Below are 16,830 nucleotides of genomic sequence, written 5' to 3' on the forward strand. Positions count from 1 at the left end.
TAGGAAAAGAGAACACAAAAAAGAGTCTTGCACTCGGACCGGGCCAAACAACTATCCAATGCTTTCAGAACGATAGACCTAGAGGCCAGAACTACAATCATGACGATTTTACATGTACAACGTCGCTCTAATCAATATTCTTGCGTTATGCGCAGCGGAACGGCGCCTCGACAAAGGTATACTAAGTAGGTACTGAGATTCTCTGAGTCGTCCACATACCGGTACTAGTGGCAGTGGATGTGAGCTCGGCTGATACGACATGGAGTGTGGAACAGGCAGCTTTGCGGAGAAGGATGAGTCGCCATTTCTTTGCTGTCAAATGTAGGTGAGCATCACCATCACTTTAATTATGGTGATGCTCACTGTAATTATTATAGTGATTGTAACGCTCACCTACATGCCATATTATCGCTTTGTTAGCCGAGAACCATGAAACCACGGCCGAATGTACTGAGGCAACCTCCACATTAAAGCTGCCCTTGGTTGTCGGTGAATCGGTTCCAACACGTCCAATACAGTTGAATTTGGTTGATCATAATGGAATGCGTGCAAGTCGTGGATGGCCACTAAATCTCAGGAATAGCACGTAGTGATATCACCGTACCCAAGGTACGCTATATTGGGAGCAACAGTTCCAACAAATCCAACAGTTCCTCTACTTGCAGTATACAACATACATGAACTTGGCATATTGTACTAACCTTTAGCACACTAGTGCGGCTATATTGAGAACTTGAGGAGCAAAATATAACCTAACTGAACCCGTCTGCAATGTATCAAAGTTGAAAAGCATCAACGCTGCGCGTGTTTGCGATGAAAAGCAGGATGGCTGATGACGTGACTGCGGTACCATTACTAAAAACAAACTCCCAATCCAGAAGGGAGATGTACATGGAACGTACCGTACGGGATAGAACTGCCTCCGTAAGTAGTCATACTGAGATGACGATGTATGCAAACACTGCAGCCCTCGGAAGCTAACCTCTCGTAGAAGTCCTGTCTACTTCCGCTGAAAATGGGAAGTCCTTTTAATTAAAGACGCTGATGAATGCTGACACAAACAACTTCAGATATAAGAAAAAACGTGCAAGGTGGTGTGATGCCTATTCTGAGTCGCCATCGGATTCCAGAGTCAATCTGGATGGGACAACTGCTTGACGTCGTGCCTAGCGGCTAAACAACCCTCCGGTGTACCGTCTGGAGGATGTCACCACTTGACGGAATCCTTGACTAGCAGTGGAATTCGTCTGGTAGCACACATATACCCTCCTATCCCAGTCGGTCATGCAGCGGGCTGACCCCGGCTATGCTGTTCGTCGTTCCCCGGTTATGCAGCACCCTATTCCCCGGCTATGCCTCGCAAACATACTAAGCAGGAAGTCTCTACATACATGGGCCGACGCGGTTATTAGCAGGGTCGCGATGAGAGTTCCTTCTACACTTTGCCAGAAGGGTTCGAAGAAAGGAAGGAAAAGTCATCTCGTCGGAGAATCTGTAAGAGTTTCCTACTCCTGCCATCATGCTGGCACATATACTTCGTCATTGTAATACATGTAGTGCTTTTCTTTTTCCTCAGCCTGCGATTTGAAAACATCCAAGACCCTCGATCGTCAATCATCGTGAAAGGTGAGCTGTAGGGTCTCTTTCCTTTTATTTTAGGATCTTGGGCAATGTGAATTCATAGACGTGCTCACCTTCCCTGCCAGTACTTGGTGAAATGGTCGCAATAATCCTTCAAATAGCCTGATTTTTTTATCATTTGCCAGTTAATAATGGTTTGAAGACTCCAAAATGCGGCTCTCGATAGTGCGTACAATAGTGGCCACCACACGCTAACCTCAGGCGGATAGTGCTCGACAAATTGGCAGATTTTCCTCAAAAGGCAGTGACATTGGCAGAACGTACAGACCTCATGGCACGCCCTTCCTTGACTTCTGCTCCACATGGGTGCAAACAACAGAGCAGGGATGCCTGGAAGACCCCTAACTGATACTGTGCATACTAGTACTAGATATACCCATTGTTCAGTGCAACTTCAGTATAATGTTCTGCCAAAGGCCCTAAAAATCTGTACTTTCTAGCCGCAGGCACAGCACTCTGGTCTTGGTATGAGGTAATTCAACTAAAAAACTCCTGAAATCAGGAGGTTCACGTACGAAGCCATCATGGAAGCGACCAGACACTTGTAGACGGGCGTGTGTGTCCCCTCCATCACACCCAGACTGGGCCAGAAGGCAGGCAGACAGTGCTGCAGAGGAACAAAATTAATACGAAAAGAAGTCGTTAGACGCGGTCTGGGGTTGAGTCTGAAGGTGGCCATCAAAGCTGGTTGTGTGTGGGGGTGGGGGGTAAAGTCATTCCATGACCTTACCAAACTTTGTGACACATCTCGTTGCATATGACAGGACGAAATGCCACTGGATAGCATAACAGACAGCCGAGGTGTAAGCGTGACACCTGTGCCAGCCAATGGCTGACAATGTAATCCAGACAAAACACAGCTTTGCACCACAGTCAAAAACAGAAGACGATCTGCCGGTGAATATGTGGTCCGAAATAGCATACTTGTCTGAGGCGCCTCATTCAGCAGCTCAGAATCTATTATTTGCCCTGCAATACCTGTCCAAGGGTTTTCCACACAAGCAAAACTAGTTGCTCAAGATTGCTACCCCCTTGCGCACCAAACTGCTTGTCACTGCCCGATATAGGTACATCCCCTCAGCCCTATGTCAACGCCACGTAGAGGCCTACCCATTGAAAGTGCAATCCATATCACACGCACTGACAAAAGAAGGCTGCTGAGCCGTCTACGCTACAGCCAGGCCAGGATAGCAGGCGTCAACTGAGTCCGTCTTGTCAACTGTTTTAGTGGGATGCTCATCTGCTAACACTAACTGACTGTTAGCACCGAGGTGCAAAACATGAGGCACACTGACTAGCACTAGAAATAGTCACTACGGACCGGTGCATGGACTAGCCGCGCTACCCAACAAACAGCGCGAAGTCCCCGTGACATACGATTTCATGCGCCGGATTGGACGTGTCGTCTCTCACTGTCTCAGCCCATGCTAGCACCGCAGACGCCGAGGCAGTGTGCACTCGATCAAACTCAGCTCAGTAGATCTTCTATTTGTCACGATGTTGATTCCCATTCGCCAGATCAGAACCGTAGACTCAGGAGGTAGTCTGCTAGTAGTCTACACTCTACCCTCTTTTGAGAACTGACACAACGACGTTACGTTCGCAGTTGAGTTCTAGAACCGCTGCATTTTTGCCAAGTTAGTTTGGCACATCGAAGCATGTTCATCCCCCCTATAAATGCTCTAATTCAAACGACCGAACGGCAAAGGAAGCTAGTGAATTTATTTTCAATGACTACTGTCGAGCCGAACGAAGTCACTGTGTCTTCGCGTGGCAGTGTGTTTAGAGAACACCCGACTGGTTTCTGGTGAGTAGGTCAGTTTGAATGATGCTGAGAGCAGAGACAGGCACCGGTATGCTGCGCTACGTGGCCAGCTTGAGTGAGCACAGAGCAAAAGCGCCCTGACGCCATCACCGCGCCAGAGGGAAGGCCAGATTAGATGGGAATGGCGGATTCATGTGGAGATAAGGACTGATTTCGAAAGCAAATTCAATGTACCAGTAGGTGGTAAAGCATTCGAGGCAACATAAAGTCACTTAGGACCGTCCTGAACTTACGCTGAAGCCGCACTGGGGAAATGACGGTGAGTTAGAGTCACTAGAGTAGGAAGTAACTGTTAGTTTCAAAAACAGAACTGTTTCGTCCTTCGTGGACTCATCAGCGCAGCACAGAGAAAATGAGGCCAAACCTGGTAGCAATGGAAAATAATTTATAAAAATAAATTTTCCAAAGCCAGATTTAAACCAGGCCCGAACGTACCTTGCCAGAGTGCTCAAACTGTCAAGTCAGTGAGCTCTGCATAACGCAAACAGCACGATAAATGCCCGGAATGCCCCCCCCCCCCCCCCTCCCCCTCCAAGTTCGTTCTCGATCCCTTGCACTCCCGTTCGCTGTACCCGAAAAAATATAACCCTGGAGAGAAATACCCCAAACAGTCCTCTCTGCTGGTATGCATTTTTACACGTGTACAAGACAATAATCCAGTACGCAACTACCGGTACTTGGGTGTCATGCACAGTTCTTCACTTTCCAATATTGATAACGCAGTATAAACTGGAACACTCCGAAGATTCAGCCACACACTGTATCAGCAAGGGGCGCTAGATTTCTTTGGGCAGCTCATTGCTAATGCCAAGCAACTTTCTTGCTGGCTCAGGTCTACCTTTCTTCTTAGATGTTGTGGTTGTGCTATTTCGCAATCATGTGAGATGTTTTGTATGGAGTGCGATCACGAGCATGTCACGGTTCGCCACTCCATGATGAAGCATAAACGATGGATGTCATGCCCGTACGATGACATCATAAGAGCTTTCGACTCCATATGAAGCATATACTATGATGTAATTTGCATGTACGATGACATCATTCACATTACTTTCATAGGCAAAGGTTTACAGTCCTCATCCCTTAGTAGAGTTGGACAAGGGTGTTGCTGCACAGTAAGAAAGTCATCGAGGATATACCCAGAATTTGTCTCCGTTGTAAAAAGTGTATGCGCCGCTGGACAGTGTTAACCAGAAATAAGCTCTACTCATTTAGTTTTGGCACGATACGCATATCTAGATTATCTGTATTTTCCACTTGGAAACCTGATATTTTGGACCACCAGTTGCCATTGGGACAAGCCAATTTCCCGCCCTAATTTCTTGACACCTTTTATCTGTTCGTGTTCAACTCCTGACAAGGAATGCATGGTGCATGAGTCAATCATTCGCCTCTGAGGGATGACATCCTTGAATTTAAATGCCTCCTTTGGACTGTCTACCCAATACAGTTGTAAATATTGCCTCGCCGGGGTCGCAACGTCACTTATATTCTCCCTGGAATGAATGTTTCCAGCTGCACTTACTAAAGTTAGTATTCATTTTGTCTTGATTACACCCAGCACCGGCGAAAAGGCAGCCATGGAGAAGTGCATTGCTAGCATTCTCTTAGTGACTGTGCTACAAGCCACTATCCTCGTACAAGCCGACCCCGTTGTCAACTACTACCTCAACACGGACACGAGCACTCAGGACAACGAGACTCAACCGGCGACCCCGTCCAAGTCGTCTGGCACCGCGGCTGCCACCTCCTCCGGCAAAATCAATCTGACAAACTTTGGCGGGGACGTATCACCAGAGTGGATCAAGTGTGCCTCCATTACAGGTAAGTGACGCAAGCAAATTACAGTGAAACCTGTCTAAGACGACCGCTCAAGGGACCTTTGAAACGTGGTCTTTGTTACCAGGTAGTCTCCTTATCCAGGGTCGTTTGACTGGAAATGGCATCCCTTGATTCTGGTTTCAGTGCTCTCGTAGGACAGGTGGTCGTCTTGACAGGTTTGACTGTATTGTAAAGCATTCTCTAACCGGATGCCCATGGTGCAGTGGAAACCGCCCTGAAAAGTTATGACAAGATTCCGCTAGATCCATAGATGCATGTTCGATACACTGCACCTTGGCGCATGCCACTTTGTCTGGTCAATTTAGGATTCTTTTGGTTCTAATTACAGCTATTCTATATTAATGGGGTTTGTATTTGAGTTTTGGCTGCGAGCACCCATTGCGGAGTACACTGTTCGCCGATCTGACTGGTTGTCTGTCTCTCTGTGCATCTGTGTGCCTGTGTGTTTGCGCATGTGCATGCTCAACGCATCAGGTGTCCAGAGCCTGCTGCCCGTTGTTCCAGGCAACGGCTGGGACTCTCTGAATAGTCAGAACATGGCCCAGGCCATCGCGCTGTCCTACAAGCAGTGCAAGACCACGCCGGATCTGCAGTACGTCATCCCGGACAGCGTCACGGTGGTGCCGCTCAAGGAGAGCACGGTACGTGGCGGCGGCCTGAGTGCAAGTCGGAAATTCTCTCTCAGTGCTCAGTGCTATGCATACTGTCCTGTACATTTTTGTGCTGGACACACAGCGATGAGATTTAAGACTGGCAGTGAAATAGTATGACTCTGGTTGAGTTGCGTTATGATGATGCATCTCGTAGGCGGCTCACTTTCTTGTCTCTCATGATCTTCAGAATTGCATGGCGAAGTTGACCAGAAAAGATCCTCTGACGTCCTCAGAGCCAATATTTCCCGGTGTAGTTGATATTGTTTGGACGTGCATGGCGAGGAGTGAATCACTCCGTCTGATTTTCACTCCAAGGATAATGACTGTGTTCTTCAGCTCAGCGTGCTGCAGCATTGAGTCTGAGAAGCTTTAGCAGGCATGGTTACTGCACAGCCCAGTACATCTGAAAGACTGCAGAGTACATTTAGAGATAGCCTCAAAGTTGCGCTGTTGTTGTTTGAATTTGAATTTGAATTCTTTATTCTCACGATGTTGTTGTTGTTGTCGTTGTTGCCGCTACTGTTGCTGTTGCCGCTGCCGTTGCTGCGGTGACTTTGCTGTAACCGCTGCTGTTGTCGTTGTTGCCATTGCCGCTATCGGTGAAGGTCATGTCGCCTTCTTTCATACATAAAACTTACCCGTTCAAAGTGGTTGAAGTGGGCTCCCTTTCTCTGCCTGTTGTCCTCTCACTATCCAGGTGCATCAATTCTCTGAAGTGTTCAGGCATTTCTCTGACTATACGGACATCTTGTCAGGCGCAATGCACCTTGACGTCTCCTACGGAAAGTTCTCCGGCAGTTTCGATGTTGGTTATCAGAAGAACAAAAAGGAACAGGTATGCGGACGCGGCGGATCCACAGATCTCTACAGGGGCTTCCAGTTTATCCCGAAACTGATTAGCTCACACATGTACATGTGCATATGGTTACCAGTAGTACATATGCAAAATTTTATGGAGTCCCGCAGACTCAACCCCTCCCCCCCACCCCCCCCCCCCCCCCGATCCACCCGGCGCTCAGCCCGTGATGGGTACAGGGACATAATTATGCACTCCCTAGAAAACTTTCGACGTCAATTCAGCACATGTACGTTTGGTTCAAATGACCTGCATTGTAACGACCTAACCTAGTCTTTGACCAGAGCTGTAATTCCCAGCATGCCACATGGGACCCTGTGCATGTGTGTGACAGGTAATATAGCACTGTCTTCATTTTGAATGCTTTGAACAGAATCAAATGCAATGTAGGCAGGGAGGTTGTGCAGGGATAGATGTGAGCTGACTAATGATTGCATTGCCTATCTGTGTGACCTCTGTTGTTCAATCCGTCCTATAGGTGACCAAGAAATCCTCCACAACCCGAACACAGATCCGCCACGAGTTCTACAAGGTCGAGGTGAAGGCTGATTCGCAGCTCTCCCAGACGCTGAAGAATCGCCTGCTGAACATCGGCGAGCTTATGTTGAGCAACATGACGGCGGCTGCTGAGTATGAAATGGAACTGATCATCCGCGATTTTGGTACACACGTTATTCGCTCGACTACGGCCGGTGGCGTGTTTGTGCAAGAATCGCAGGTAAAGACTGTTAGAGTTGAATTTATTTATTTAGCACGTACCCTGATAAAACATACAGTGAAATTTGTCTAAGACGACCGCTCAAGGGACCTTCGAAACGTGGTCTTTGTTACCAGGTGGTCTCCTTATCCAGGGTCGTTTGACTGGAAATAGCATCCCTTGATTCTGGTTTCAGTGGTCTTGTAGGACAGGTGGTCGCCTTGACAGGTTTTACTGTACTTTTGTGTATAGTATGGACATTTTCCGAAGTACTAATACCATGAAACCTGTCAAGACAACCACTCGGACAAGGCAACCACCTGTCCTACAAGACCACTGGAACCAGAATCAAGGGATGCTCTTTCCAGTCAAGCGACCTTGGATAAGGAGACCACCTGGTAACAAAGACCACGTTTCGAAGCTTCCTTGAGCTGTCCTCTTAGACAGGTTTCACTGCAAAAGTACTGATAAAAGGTATTGATCTATACTGAAGCAGACTTGGATAGGAAGTACCTTAGATGATAAGCACCGTCTCCTGCTTCCCGTGGGGTACGTCTTATCAGATTTCAACTGTAGTTCATAACTAATATCAGTGCTGGACACATTCACACACAAAAAAAACACACCTCCCTAGTGAAGCCCGTGTTGAGTCACAAATGCCATGTTAACACTGTAGTTGAGAACTCCTACCAGCTAAGGAGACATTCATCCGCAAACATACCCCTTTTGTATGGGAAATACAAAGGAGACCGGTACTGAGACATCACTGTACTGCAGGGCTCAACATGTTCACCCGCTCTGAAAGCACTGCAGGCTGGTGGATCACCAAGTGGAAGGGCAGTGATTTAGCCTGCTCAATGCCTGCAGAGTAACTGCAGCGTCTCCTAGGGGGACGGAGGATTGTTGCAGCTCCGAGAGTTAGTAGACCGCTTTGCTTGTCTACATCCCTTGATCATTGGTAGAGCTTTGAAGAGATTCTTAGCCCGTACATTACAAGCCGTGTAGTATGTTGCCAATTTCGCTCTACTAGCTAGATTGATAGAGTCGTCTACTTGCAGACTCCATTTCAGCTATTCACACATCAGGGTCCATCAACTCAAGTACTCAATACGGCGTCTTCGCTGCATACATCACTAAAAGGGCTAATTTGGTGAACATGTTTCGTGACGTATATAGCGAAGAGACGCTGCTAAGTGTTTGAGTTGGCGACCCTGAGATTGCTTAATTGTATCAGGTATACTAAAATGATATCCCCAAAAATGTGTTGTTGCCTTTTCTATTTCACACTTGCAGATTTCAAATAAATTTGTGGAGGCCTTAGAGAGCTCAGATGTAACAGTCGAAGCTGCAGCCTCGTTCAACTTTGTCGCGAAGGTTGGATTCAAGTTCAACTTCAATTTGAACAAAACAGTCGAGACCCAGTTCAGTGGCAACACAACACAATCCACTACCAGGTACTGTATAGCTGGGCATGTCTAAAGCATGGTTTCTAATTCTTTTCCTCGTACAGTGAAACCTGTCTAAGACGACCGCTCAAGGGACCTTCGAAATGTGGTCTTTGTTACCGGTCTCCTTATCCAGGGTCGTTTGACTGGAAATAGCATCCATTGATTCTGGTTCCAGTGGTCTTGTTGGACAGGGGATCGCCTTTTCCGAGTGGTCGCCTTTGACAAGTTTCACTGTACCATCATCCATTGTCTGGTACAGTATTGACACGGAAGCAGGGAATGCGCTCGTTTGTTGGCCGAAGATCACTTGTTTTAGCCGACTCTATCTAAGTTAGAGTATCTAAGTAAGAGTGGGAAGGCTTCAGGTAGCTCCATACATGGAAACGGTGGTGCAGATCAGACCTGCTCTTTCCGCTCTGTACTTTTCGAGTTCATTTTCATCATTCCAGGAAATACATTTCATATGTACATGTACAGGATGTTGTAAAACCGTATAATAAAAGTGGGTTTGATACAATTGCAGTGTGATCTGGAAAGAGCAGGTCTGCTCTACAAGTTTTCATTGAACTTTACCCTGATGCCAGTCATGCGCACAAGCACTCACTCTGCTTTCTGCTGATGGGTCCTAGCAAGATCAAAAGTTGCAGGCTGTCCTGAGGTGGAGTATCTTTTTTAATTAAGGGGCGTACGAGCTCAAAACCGAGTCTCTTCATCTGAATCAGTGCTGTGCGTGTATTGAGTGGCTTCACATCGCTCACATGACCATACAGGACAGCCATTTTGGTTCCAACTCCAGTCCACATGCCATGATTGCTTTCTACACAAGTTCAGTTGTTGAATGACAAAGATGTGCAACCACCCTACTGGAGAACTGAGCCATGTGTTAAAAAACCACACGTAATACATGAAATCGACTCCTGATCTAATGAACACCATTGCGCAGGATATTTGGTTCTTCATAGACGAAGTTCGTTATAACAGAAGTGCACTTTCACTCTGGGCTCAAACTGGGACATGGATAGCGGTTTGCTACATCACGGAATTTTCTATTATGCGAGTTCGATGTAAGTGGAGGCGACCGTACGTCTTATCGGCTGCCATCCGTTGCTGTTTCTCTGTGCAGAACGTACGGCGGTCCAGCCTACAGGCCGGAAATGCTTGTCAACGAGTGGGAAGATGGACTGCCTGCTAATCTCGTCACCATAGACCGGAGTGGTAGCCCCATCCAAGAACTCATCTCGGAGTTCACGCTTCCCGAACTGCCAGCGCCCATTGTCAGAAGGGTCAGTGGCTCAAGCCAGGCTGAATTTTACACTCTGAACGTTTAAAACACTTGCCAAGAGGACAAAACCGCCAGAGTTGGTCTAAAATCCAGTTTTGATCAGCTACAAATATGGTTGTTTAGTCCAGTGTCGGACGGATTTCCGTCCAAACCCAGTTTCCTATGCATCAGGCCTTACCCTTCCTTGAATGAATCCTGAAAAATCATGTCTATCATGGAGTGTTTGAGCCACCCACTTCAACCTGCATGAAATCATACTGTCTTTGATTGGAGGTGTGTTTGAATTGCAACCATCAACTGGTCTTTACTAGACAATTACTCGATGGAATTACACCATTGCGGCGGGTATCAATAATGCATGAAAACACCCATTTTCCGGGGGCTATTGCATAAAATTGTGGATGGGGCTTGATTACCGCAATTCCCCGAATATTAGCCGCACCTTTGTACACTAAAATCCAAGGGTAAAAAAGGGGGTGTGACTTACAATCGAGCATGACTTACTACTGAAGTCAATGTACCCAATCAATATGGCTCAAACCTGAAAATGGGGGTGCGACTTATATTAGAGTGCGACTTATAATCGGGGGAAATATGGTATGTTCCTGGTGTGAATATGTGTATAGTTTGTTAGTGAAGACCCGCTGTTTTGGTAGCTTCGTCTGAACACTGTGCTCGTGTATACTGTTCGTTGCCATCCTGTGCAGATGGCGATCGACCTTGACAGAATTGCCCAGGCCTACATTGACTACAACACACATCCCGGTTGTCTCGACACGAAATCACTCAACTTCGACTACCAGGTATGCCGGCAAAGAAGATGATAATTGGAGAAAATTACCTCGAGTGTCAAATAATCTGTGGTGTGACAGACTTTTTTTAAAGCCGTTTGCTCCAGGAAACTGTACCCACAGAATGCCACTCACACGGAGCATACACGCTAACAGATTTCGCCCTGTGACGAGAGCAGTTCTGTCAGATAAGAGCAGTTTTTGTTGCACAATTTCTGGCCAGCCTTCCCGGGTTTGATGCATCAGAAGTTATTCAGTATCACGTGGCGCTTATGTCTGCTTCAGTTAGAATGCCGCTATCTCGGCGGAGTAGGAATGCGCGTGTGGCTCGCCATGTGGAAATCGAGTCTTCCCTGCTCATGTCTGCCAAATTTGAATGCTACGGGCATGGAGAAGGAGAGCAAAGCAATGTTGCTGTTACTCGGAGCTTCACGCAATGGCCACCATCGGACAGCACTAAGTCCCCTGCACTTGGACGCATCAAGAACTCTCTCGAGCTGCTGCAACTCTCCCTGAGTGTAATTTTCCTATATTGTACATGCAAGTACATCTCCTCACGCCTGTTTGCTACCATGTGTTCGTTGTTTCTTCAGGCTAACCTTGCCGATACCTCGCTTTGCACTCTGGCAAAGAACACGTACCATCTGGGTGGGGTGTACGTTACCTGCAGTGTCCAGGGCACCGACACTAAGCATGTGTGCGAGGGTCTGCAACAGAAAAACCCGCTCACAGGTAATGCCCTCATCCATCCCCCCACCTACATCTATTTGTATACCCTCTCCTGTTTTATCTGTGTGCGATTGGAGGGGAATGGGGGGGGGGGGGGGGCACTATGTTTCGTGACTATGTTTGGTGTGATGATAAGGGTAATATGTTCCAGTCATGAAAAAGGATGTATGCATTTTAGTTGTGTTTCCATAAGATAACCACCAATCCATGCTGCAGCCTTGTGTGATATATTCAGTTTCGTGAATAACAGATGTGGGGATAACAAAATCCTCGTGTCCACAGTGACTACTTTCAACGTCACATCACTTTTCTCGTGCCCGATCGAGGATCCTTTCTTGCACTGTTGACTGCAATAGTAGCACTATAGAACAGGGTCGAGTAGGATTCGTGCTTGGGCAAGGTATAGTCCGGCCCTGTCAATCCCCCGTTAGCTTGATGTTTATCCTTTTTTCATTTCATTTCTATTGATGTGCAGGCGACTACTCGTGCCCAGCAGGCTACGGTTCAGTCCTTCTGCACACGGGAACGCACAACATCAACTACCCCAATACCAAGTGTCAGAGGCTGATCTACACGTGCGGCTACCAGAACCATCAGATTTGCTCGCGCAGGGTGAGTTGCTGATGGCCTCGCTTGCTGTACTCTATTGCCATGAGAAATGCGCATGTCTTGGCAGGTGTAAAACTGTAAATTCTACTTGTTGAAATGGGGGAGATGTCATACCCAGGATACGCTGTATCGAGGGTATACCCCATTTCCCCGATTGTAAGTCGCACTTGATTGTAAGTTGCATCCCCATTTTCAGGTCCGTTTCATATCGTTTCAATAATATTCACTTCAGTAGTATGTCATGCTAGATTGTAAGTCGCACCCCCTTTGTTGGGAATGAAGTTTAGTGTTAAAATGTGCGACTTATAATCGGGGAAATACGGTATTGTACCCGAAGTATGATGTACTCAGGGTATGTTATGTCCAGGGTATGTTATGTCCAGGGTATGTTTTGTCCAGGGTATGTTCTATCCAGGGTTTGTTCTATCCAGGGTATGTTCTATCCAGGGTATGTTCTATCCAGGGTATGTTCTATCCAGGGTATGTTCTATCCAGGGTTTGTTCTATCCAGGGTATGTTCTATCCAGGGTATGTTCTATCCAGGGTTTGTTCTATCCAGGGATTGTTCTATCCAGGGTATGTTCTATCCAGGGTATGTTCTATCCAGGGTATGGTGTATCCAGGGTGTCTTGTATCCAGGGTACGTTGTGTCTAGGGTATGTCCTGCCCAGGGATTTATCTATCCGGGGTATGCTCTATCTAAGGTATGTTGCACTGCAGTCGCACTGTGTAGTGGAGTTGTGACATCATCCGTAGCAGCTGATTTCCACAGCCATAACTACAGCTAGGGCTGAGATACACGGTCTTCCTTGCTCTGTACAGATTTGTAACCAGAACTTCCAATCAGCCACGGCAATCTATCAAACGCATTGGTGCGTGAGAGTCGGCTCTCAGGCAACGAGTGGATACTACTTCGGTGGTTTGTATACCTACCGTCGTGCCAACCCGGCCACGGGAGGTGAATCGTGCCCAGCCGACTACTATGCCCTGAAAATGGGTTTCGCGCTGCGAATGTGCATCAGCACGCTTTCATCCGCTACCAAAGCCACAGCAGTGGAGTTTGGAGGTACGTTAATACACTATGCCGTGTCATTCTTTCCTGGCATTTGTGATGATGGTAATTGTGGTTTGAAAACTTTGGATGGTGTGATGAAGTGTGAGAAAAATTGAAACTTTAACTTTCCAAAATTGAAACCCTAAACATAAATTTGCTTTTTTTACCTCCCATGTCCTGCAGGATTCTTCAGCTGTCAGGCTGGCAACCCCCTTGTGTTTGTTGACCCAGGCAATCCAACGCCACTGGATACGGTATGTGCTTGATTCTTTGTTTGATGGTCGTGCAGTGCTTGTGTGGATGTGTACATGGCTATAGGCATTTGTAACGCTGTATGTGTGTGTGGGGGGGGGGGGGTTGCGTGTGTGTGGGGGGGGGGGGGGGTTGCGTGTGTGTGTGGGGGGGGGGGGGGCGATTGAGGGTTGCAGGCATGTGTGTTTGTGCTTGCATGTGTATGTGGCGGGGGTTGCATGTATGTTTGTTTATGTGGGGGGGGGGGGGGGGAGTGCACATATGTGTGTGTGGGTGGGGGGGGGGGGGGGCATGTGTGGGTGTGTGGGTGCCTGTGTGTGGGTGCGTGGGTGTGTGCGTCTATATCAGTGTCACATGTTTACATTGCTTTCTTGTAATGTGATAACACACGAGGAATACATAACCAGAGTTTTCAACTCCGTGAAAATGAATCAACAGCAATCCCGTTTCCATCATCGTTATTTTTGAGCATCAACAAAATAGTCATTGTCATGCAGTGCTGCTGGTTGTACAAAGTGGAAAATGAACGCAAGCTTCCTGTAACACACCAGACTGGGCTACTCTGCACCTGGTGCTGAGAATAGCCCACTCTGGTTTCTGTATGCATACTGGTGAATTGTGCCATTTCAAGCAGATCAGCAGTTGGGTGTTCCAGTTTTCATGACAGTCATTATTGTTGTCTTGTGTGTACTAATACTGTGTGTCCATTCCTTGACAGCTTGGTTTTGGAAAGCTGACTGGTTCCAGCGCGTGGCCGAAGACCTGTCCGACTGGCTATGTCAAGCACCTGGCTGAAGTGAACAACGGCTGCGAGATGTACTACTGCGTGAAGGTGCGCAGCTTTGCATCGGACTCCACCATCCTGCTGCACCGTCCTCCCTACGGCAGGGCCTACCCGCAGCCCAGCAATTCCACCATCGACACACAGTCCATCCAAGGACCTGGAGGGCGTGCATGGTACAAGAACCTCACCTCCGGAGATTGGGAGAAGGTACGGCGAAAAACATTTCATGAATACTGTGGCTGCTATGGAATGGTGGAACATGGTTCTGGCCTGTAAATGTTTTGTATTTTCACGGCTGAGCGTAGCAAAAGAGTGCAAAAAACGTATTTTTCACTCACAAATATTTTGAGTGTGATTGCTCTGGTAGACCACTACCCCATGTACTGAACAGTTGCTTTGTGAGTGAAAATGCGTGCTGTTTTGTCGGGACTGTGCAAATGTGTTCAGGCTGCCCTGCATGACAGTCATGTGCACAAGATGAGTGCAAGGGAGCAAGCACACTTGAAGTCAGTTCTTGACCTTCAAATCGGACTTCACCTTGCGAAATACGGTGTATATGGTTTGCTCAAAGATAACCTGTGATCACCGTGTTCATGTGTGACTTTGTAAGGAAATACTCGCTCTTGACCACTTTTCTATCTGCTGTTGTACTTGATGCAGGAGGTGATAGCCCGTATCGAGCCTGAGCGATTGGACAGGTGAGTGCGCGGAATACAGATTCTCTTCCATGGTGTATCATCTACTTCAGTATACCGATAATGGCATACCAGGAAAGCTTGAAAGTTTCATTACATACTTCAAAATTGCAGATTGCAGAATTGCAGGAGGTGATACTGGCAGATGCCGATAATTTGCCTTAGTCGCGACTAATCCATATCCTCTTCAGAATGAGAAAGACATAATGAAAGGAACATCTCTGAAGACTGAAGAGTATAAGAATGGTCGAAACGTTTAAAAAAGAGATCCCTCAGTATTAAGTCTTTCTCGTGTTGTGTGGTTCAGCTATCTACGGTTGCACATTATGGATTACCTTGCGCTGAAAATCAATCAGGGAGTCATTCGCTCAGTCATTGTAGGGATAAGAACCACACAAGAGATGAGCGTTTTCAATTGAGTACAAAGTCAAATGCCAAATGGGTACATGTACATGTACTTGCCTGATTGTTTTCTTTCTCTCATATCTATTGCACGCTGGACGTTTTCCTTCTGTCTTGCTCTCCACTGCACACAGTACTTCCGAACTGTCGATCGATTCCGGACTGTCGGGCAATTCTGGATTGTCGAGCGATTCCGATGATTCCTCGCCGATTCCCAACACCGGCATCATTGTGGCAGTGGTGATCGTCTCGTTGCTGGTCGTTATCGTGATTGTCGCCGTTCTCTACATCTTCATCCGCCACAGGCACTTGAGACCGGGCGGCCATCATCACCATGGGCACGACCATCACCACGGCCGCCATCATCACCATGGACACCATCACCATGGACATGGAGATGATCAGGAAGGCGTTGTCGGAAATAACGCTGCTGCTCCTGATCAGTAGGTACATATATGCCTAAAATCTCGTGCCAAATGTTCACAACTTGAAAAAGGCAAGGGCAACCTATTTCACTTTGAGTCTTTTAGCTGTTGCACCTACCTATCCTTGGAGTTATCGGAATTCTTTGGCACCTGCACTAGTTAAGCGTTAGTGAGCTCTCTATATATTTTTTCAATTCTGCTTCATTTGTGCCTGATTTGCACTCAACCCAATAGTGGCTGGCAGTGGCCAGCTTTAGCTCTCTGTCCGCCTGTCTGTACGCAGGGTAAATCTAGTATCGCTTGCCACGTTGCCGTATGTCCAGACAAGAATGTATCCGTAACCGACTTGTTCATTCTTCCACTGTCCATACTGTCTATAGCTTATACTTTCCGTGCGGAATTATAATTTGTTTCCGTTAAATTCCACCACCCGAAGCTGCGTTCGTCTCCCCCTAGCTAGGTCTACCCTATTCGTAAATTCCCCTTTCTTTTCCGCCTACTCCACGTGGCTCCAACTGCCTCCCAGTGTTAAACAAGCTCCAGATATGCCCAAATTCGTACCCTCGTCAGACAGCACTTCAGTATCTCCCAGTAAATCAATCACAGTCACCACTTCCGCTGCATAGCTCGCTGAGCATCCCATTGCTTTGTAAGTTGCTAATCCCTTCCCACTTTGTGTACGTGCTCTTCATTTTCTTTTTTCTCTTCTTCCGTGGTTGGTCTCACCCTCTCCTCAATTCAATTGGCTGTCTTGATATGCCACGAGGTGCAGAAATAAATATATAAATAAATAAATAAAATGAATTTACGCTTTCCAACGGCCGTACGAGAGTTGGAAAACATGT

At 47.1% G+C, this 16,830-nt stretch overlaps 1 protein-coding gene across 1 annotated transcript; it reads left to right on the plus strand.

The window, feature by feature from the left end:
* Positions 1-1,409: 1,409 nt before the first annotated feature.
* Positions 1,410-16,803, plus strand: LOC135818235 (macrophage-expressed gene 1 protein-like). The gene is made up of 16 exons (XM_065331592.1): positions 1,410-1,494; positions 1,577-1,626; positions 5,028-5,290; positions 5,783-5,949; positions 6,659-6,796; positions 7,296-7,535; positions 8,808-8,968; positions 10,086-10,245; positions 10,952-11,047; positions 11,629-11,767; positions 12,240-12,376; positions 13,196-13,439; positions 13,611-13,681; positions 14,398-14,670; positions 15,124-15,161; positions 15,695-16,803. Exons 3-16 carry the CDS (start codon positions 5,047-5,049, stop codon positions 16,005-16,007), a joined length of 2,421 nt encoding a protein of 806 aa, XP_065187664.1. The 5' UTR covers positions 1,410-1,494; positions 1,577-1,626; positions 5,028-5,046; the 3' UTR covers positions 16,008-16,803.
* Positions 16,804-16,830: the final 27 nt, after the last annotated feature.

This window comes from Sycon ciliatum, chromosome 5 (genome assembly GCF_964019385.1).
Source record: "Sycon ciliatum chromosome 5, ocSycCili1.1, whole genome shotgun sequence".
In the NCBI taxonomy this organism is placed as follows: Eukaryota; Metazoa; Porifera; class Calcarea; order Leucosolenida; family Sycettidae; genus Sycon; species Sycon ciliatum.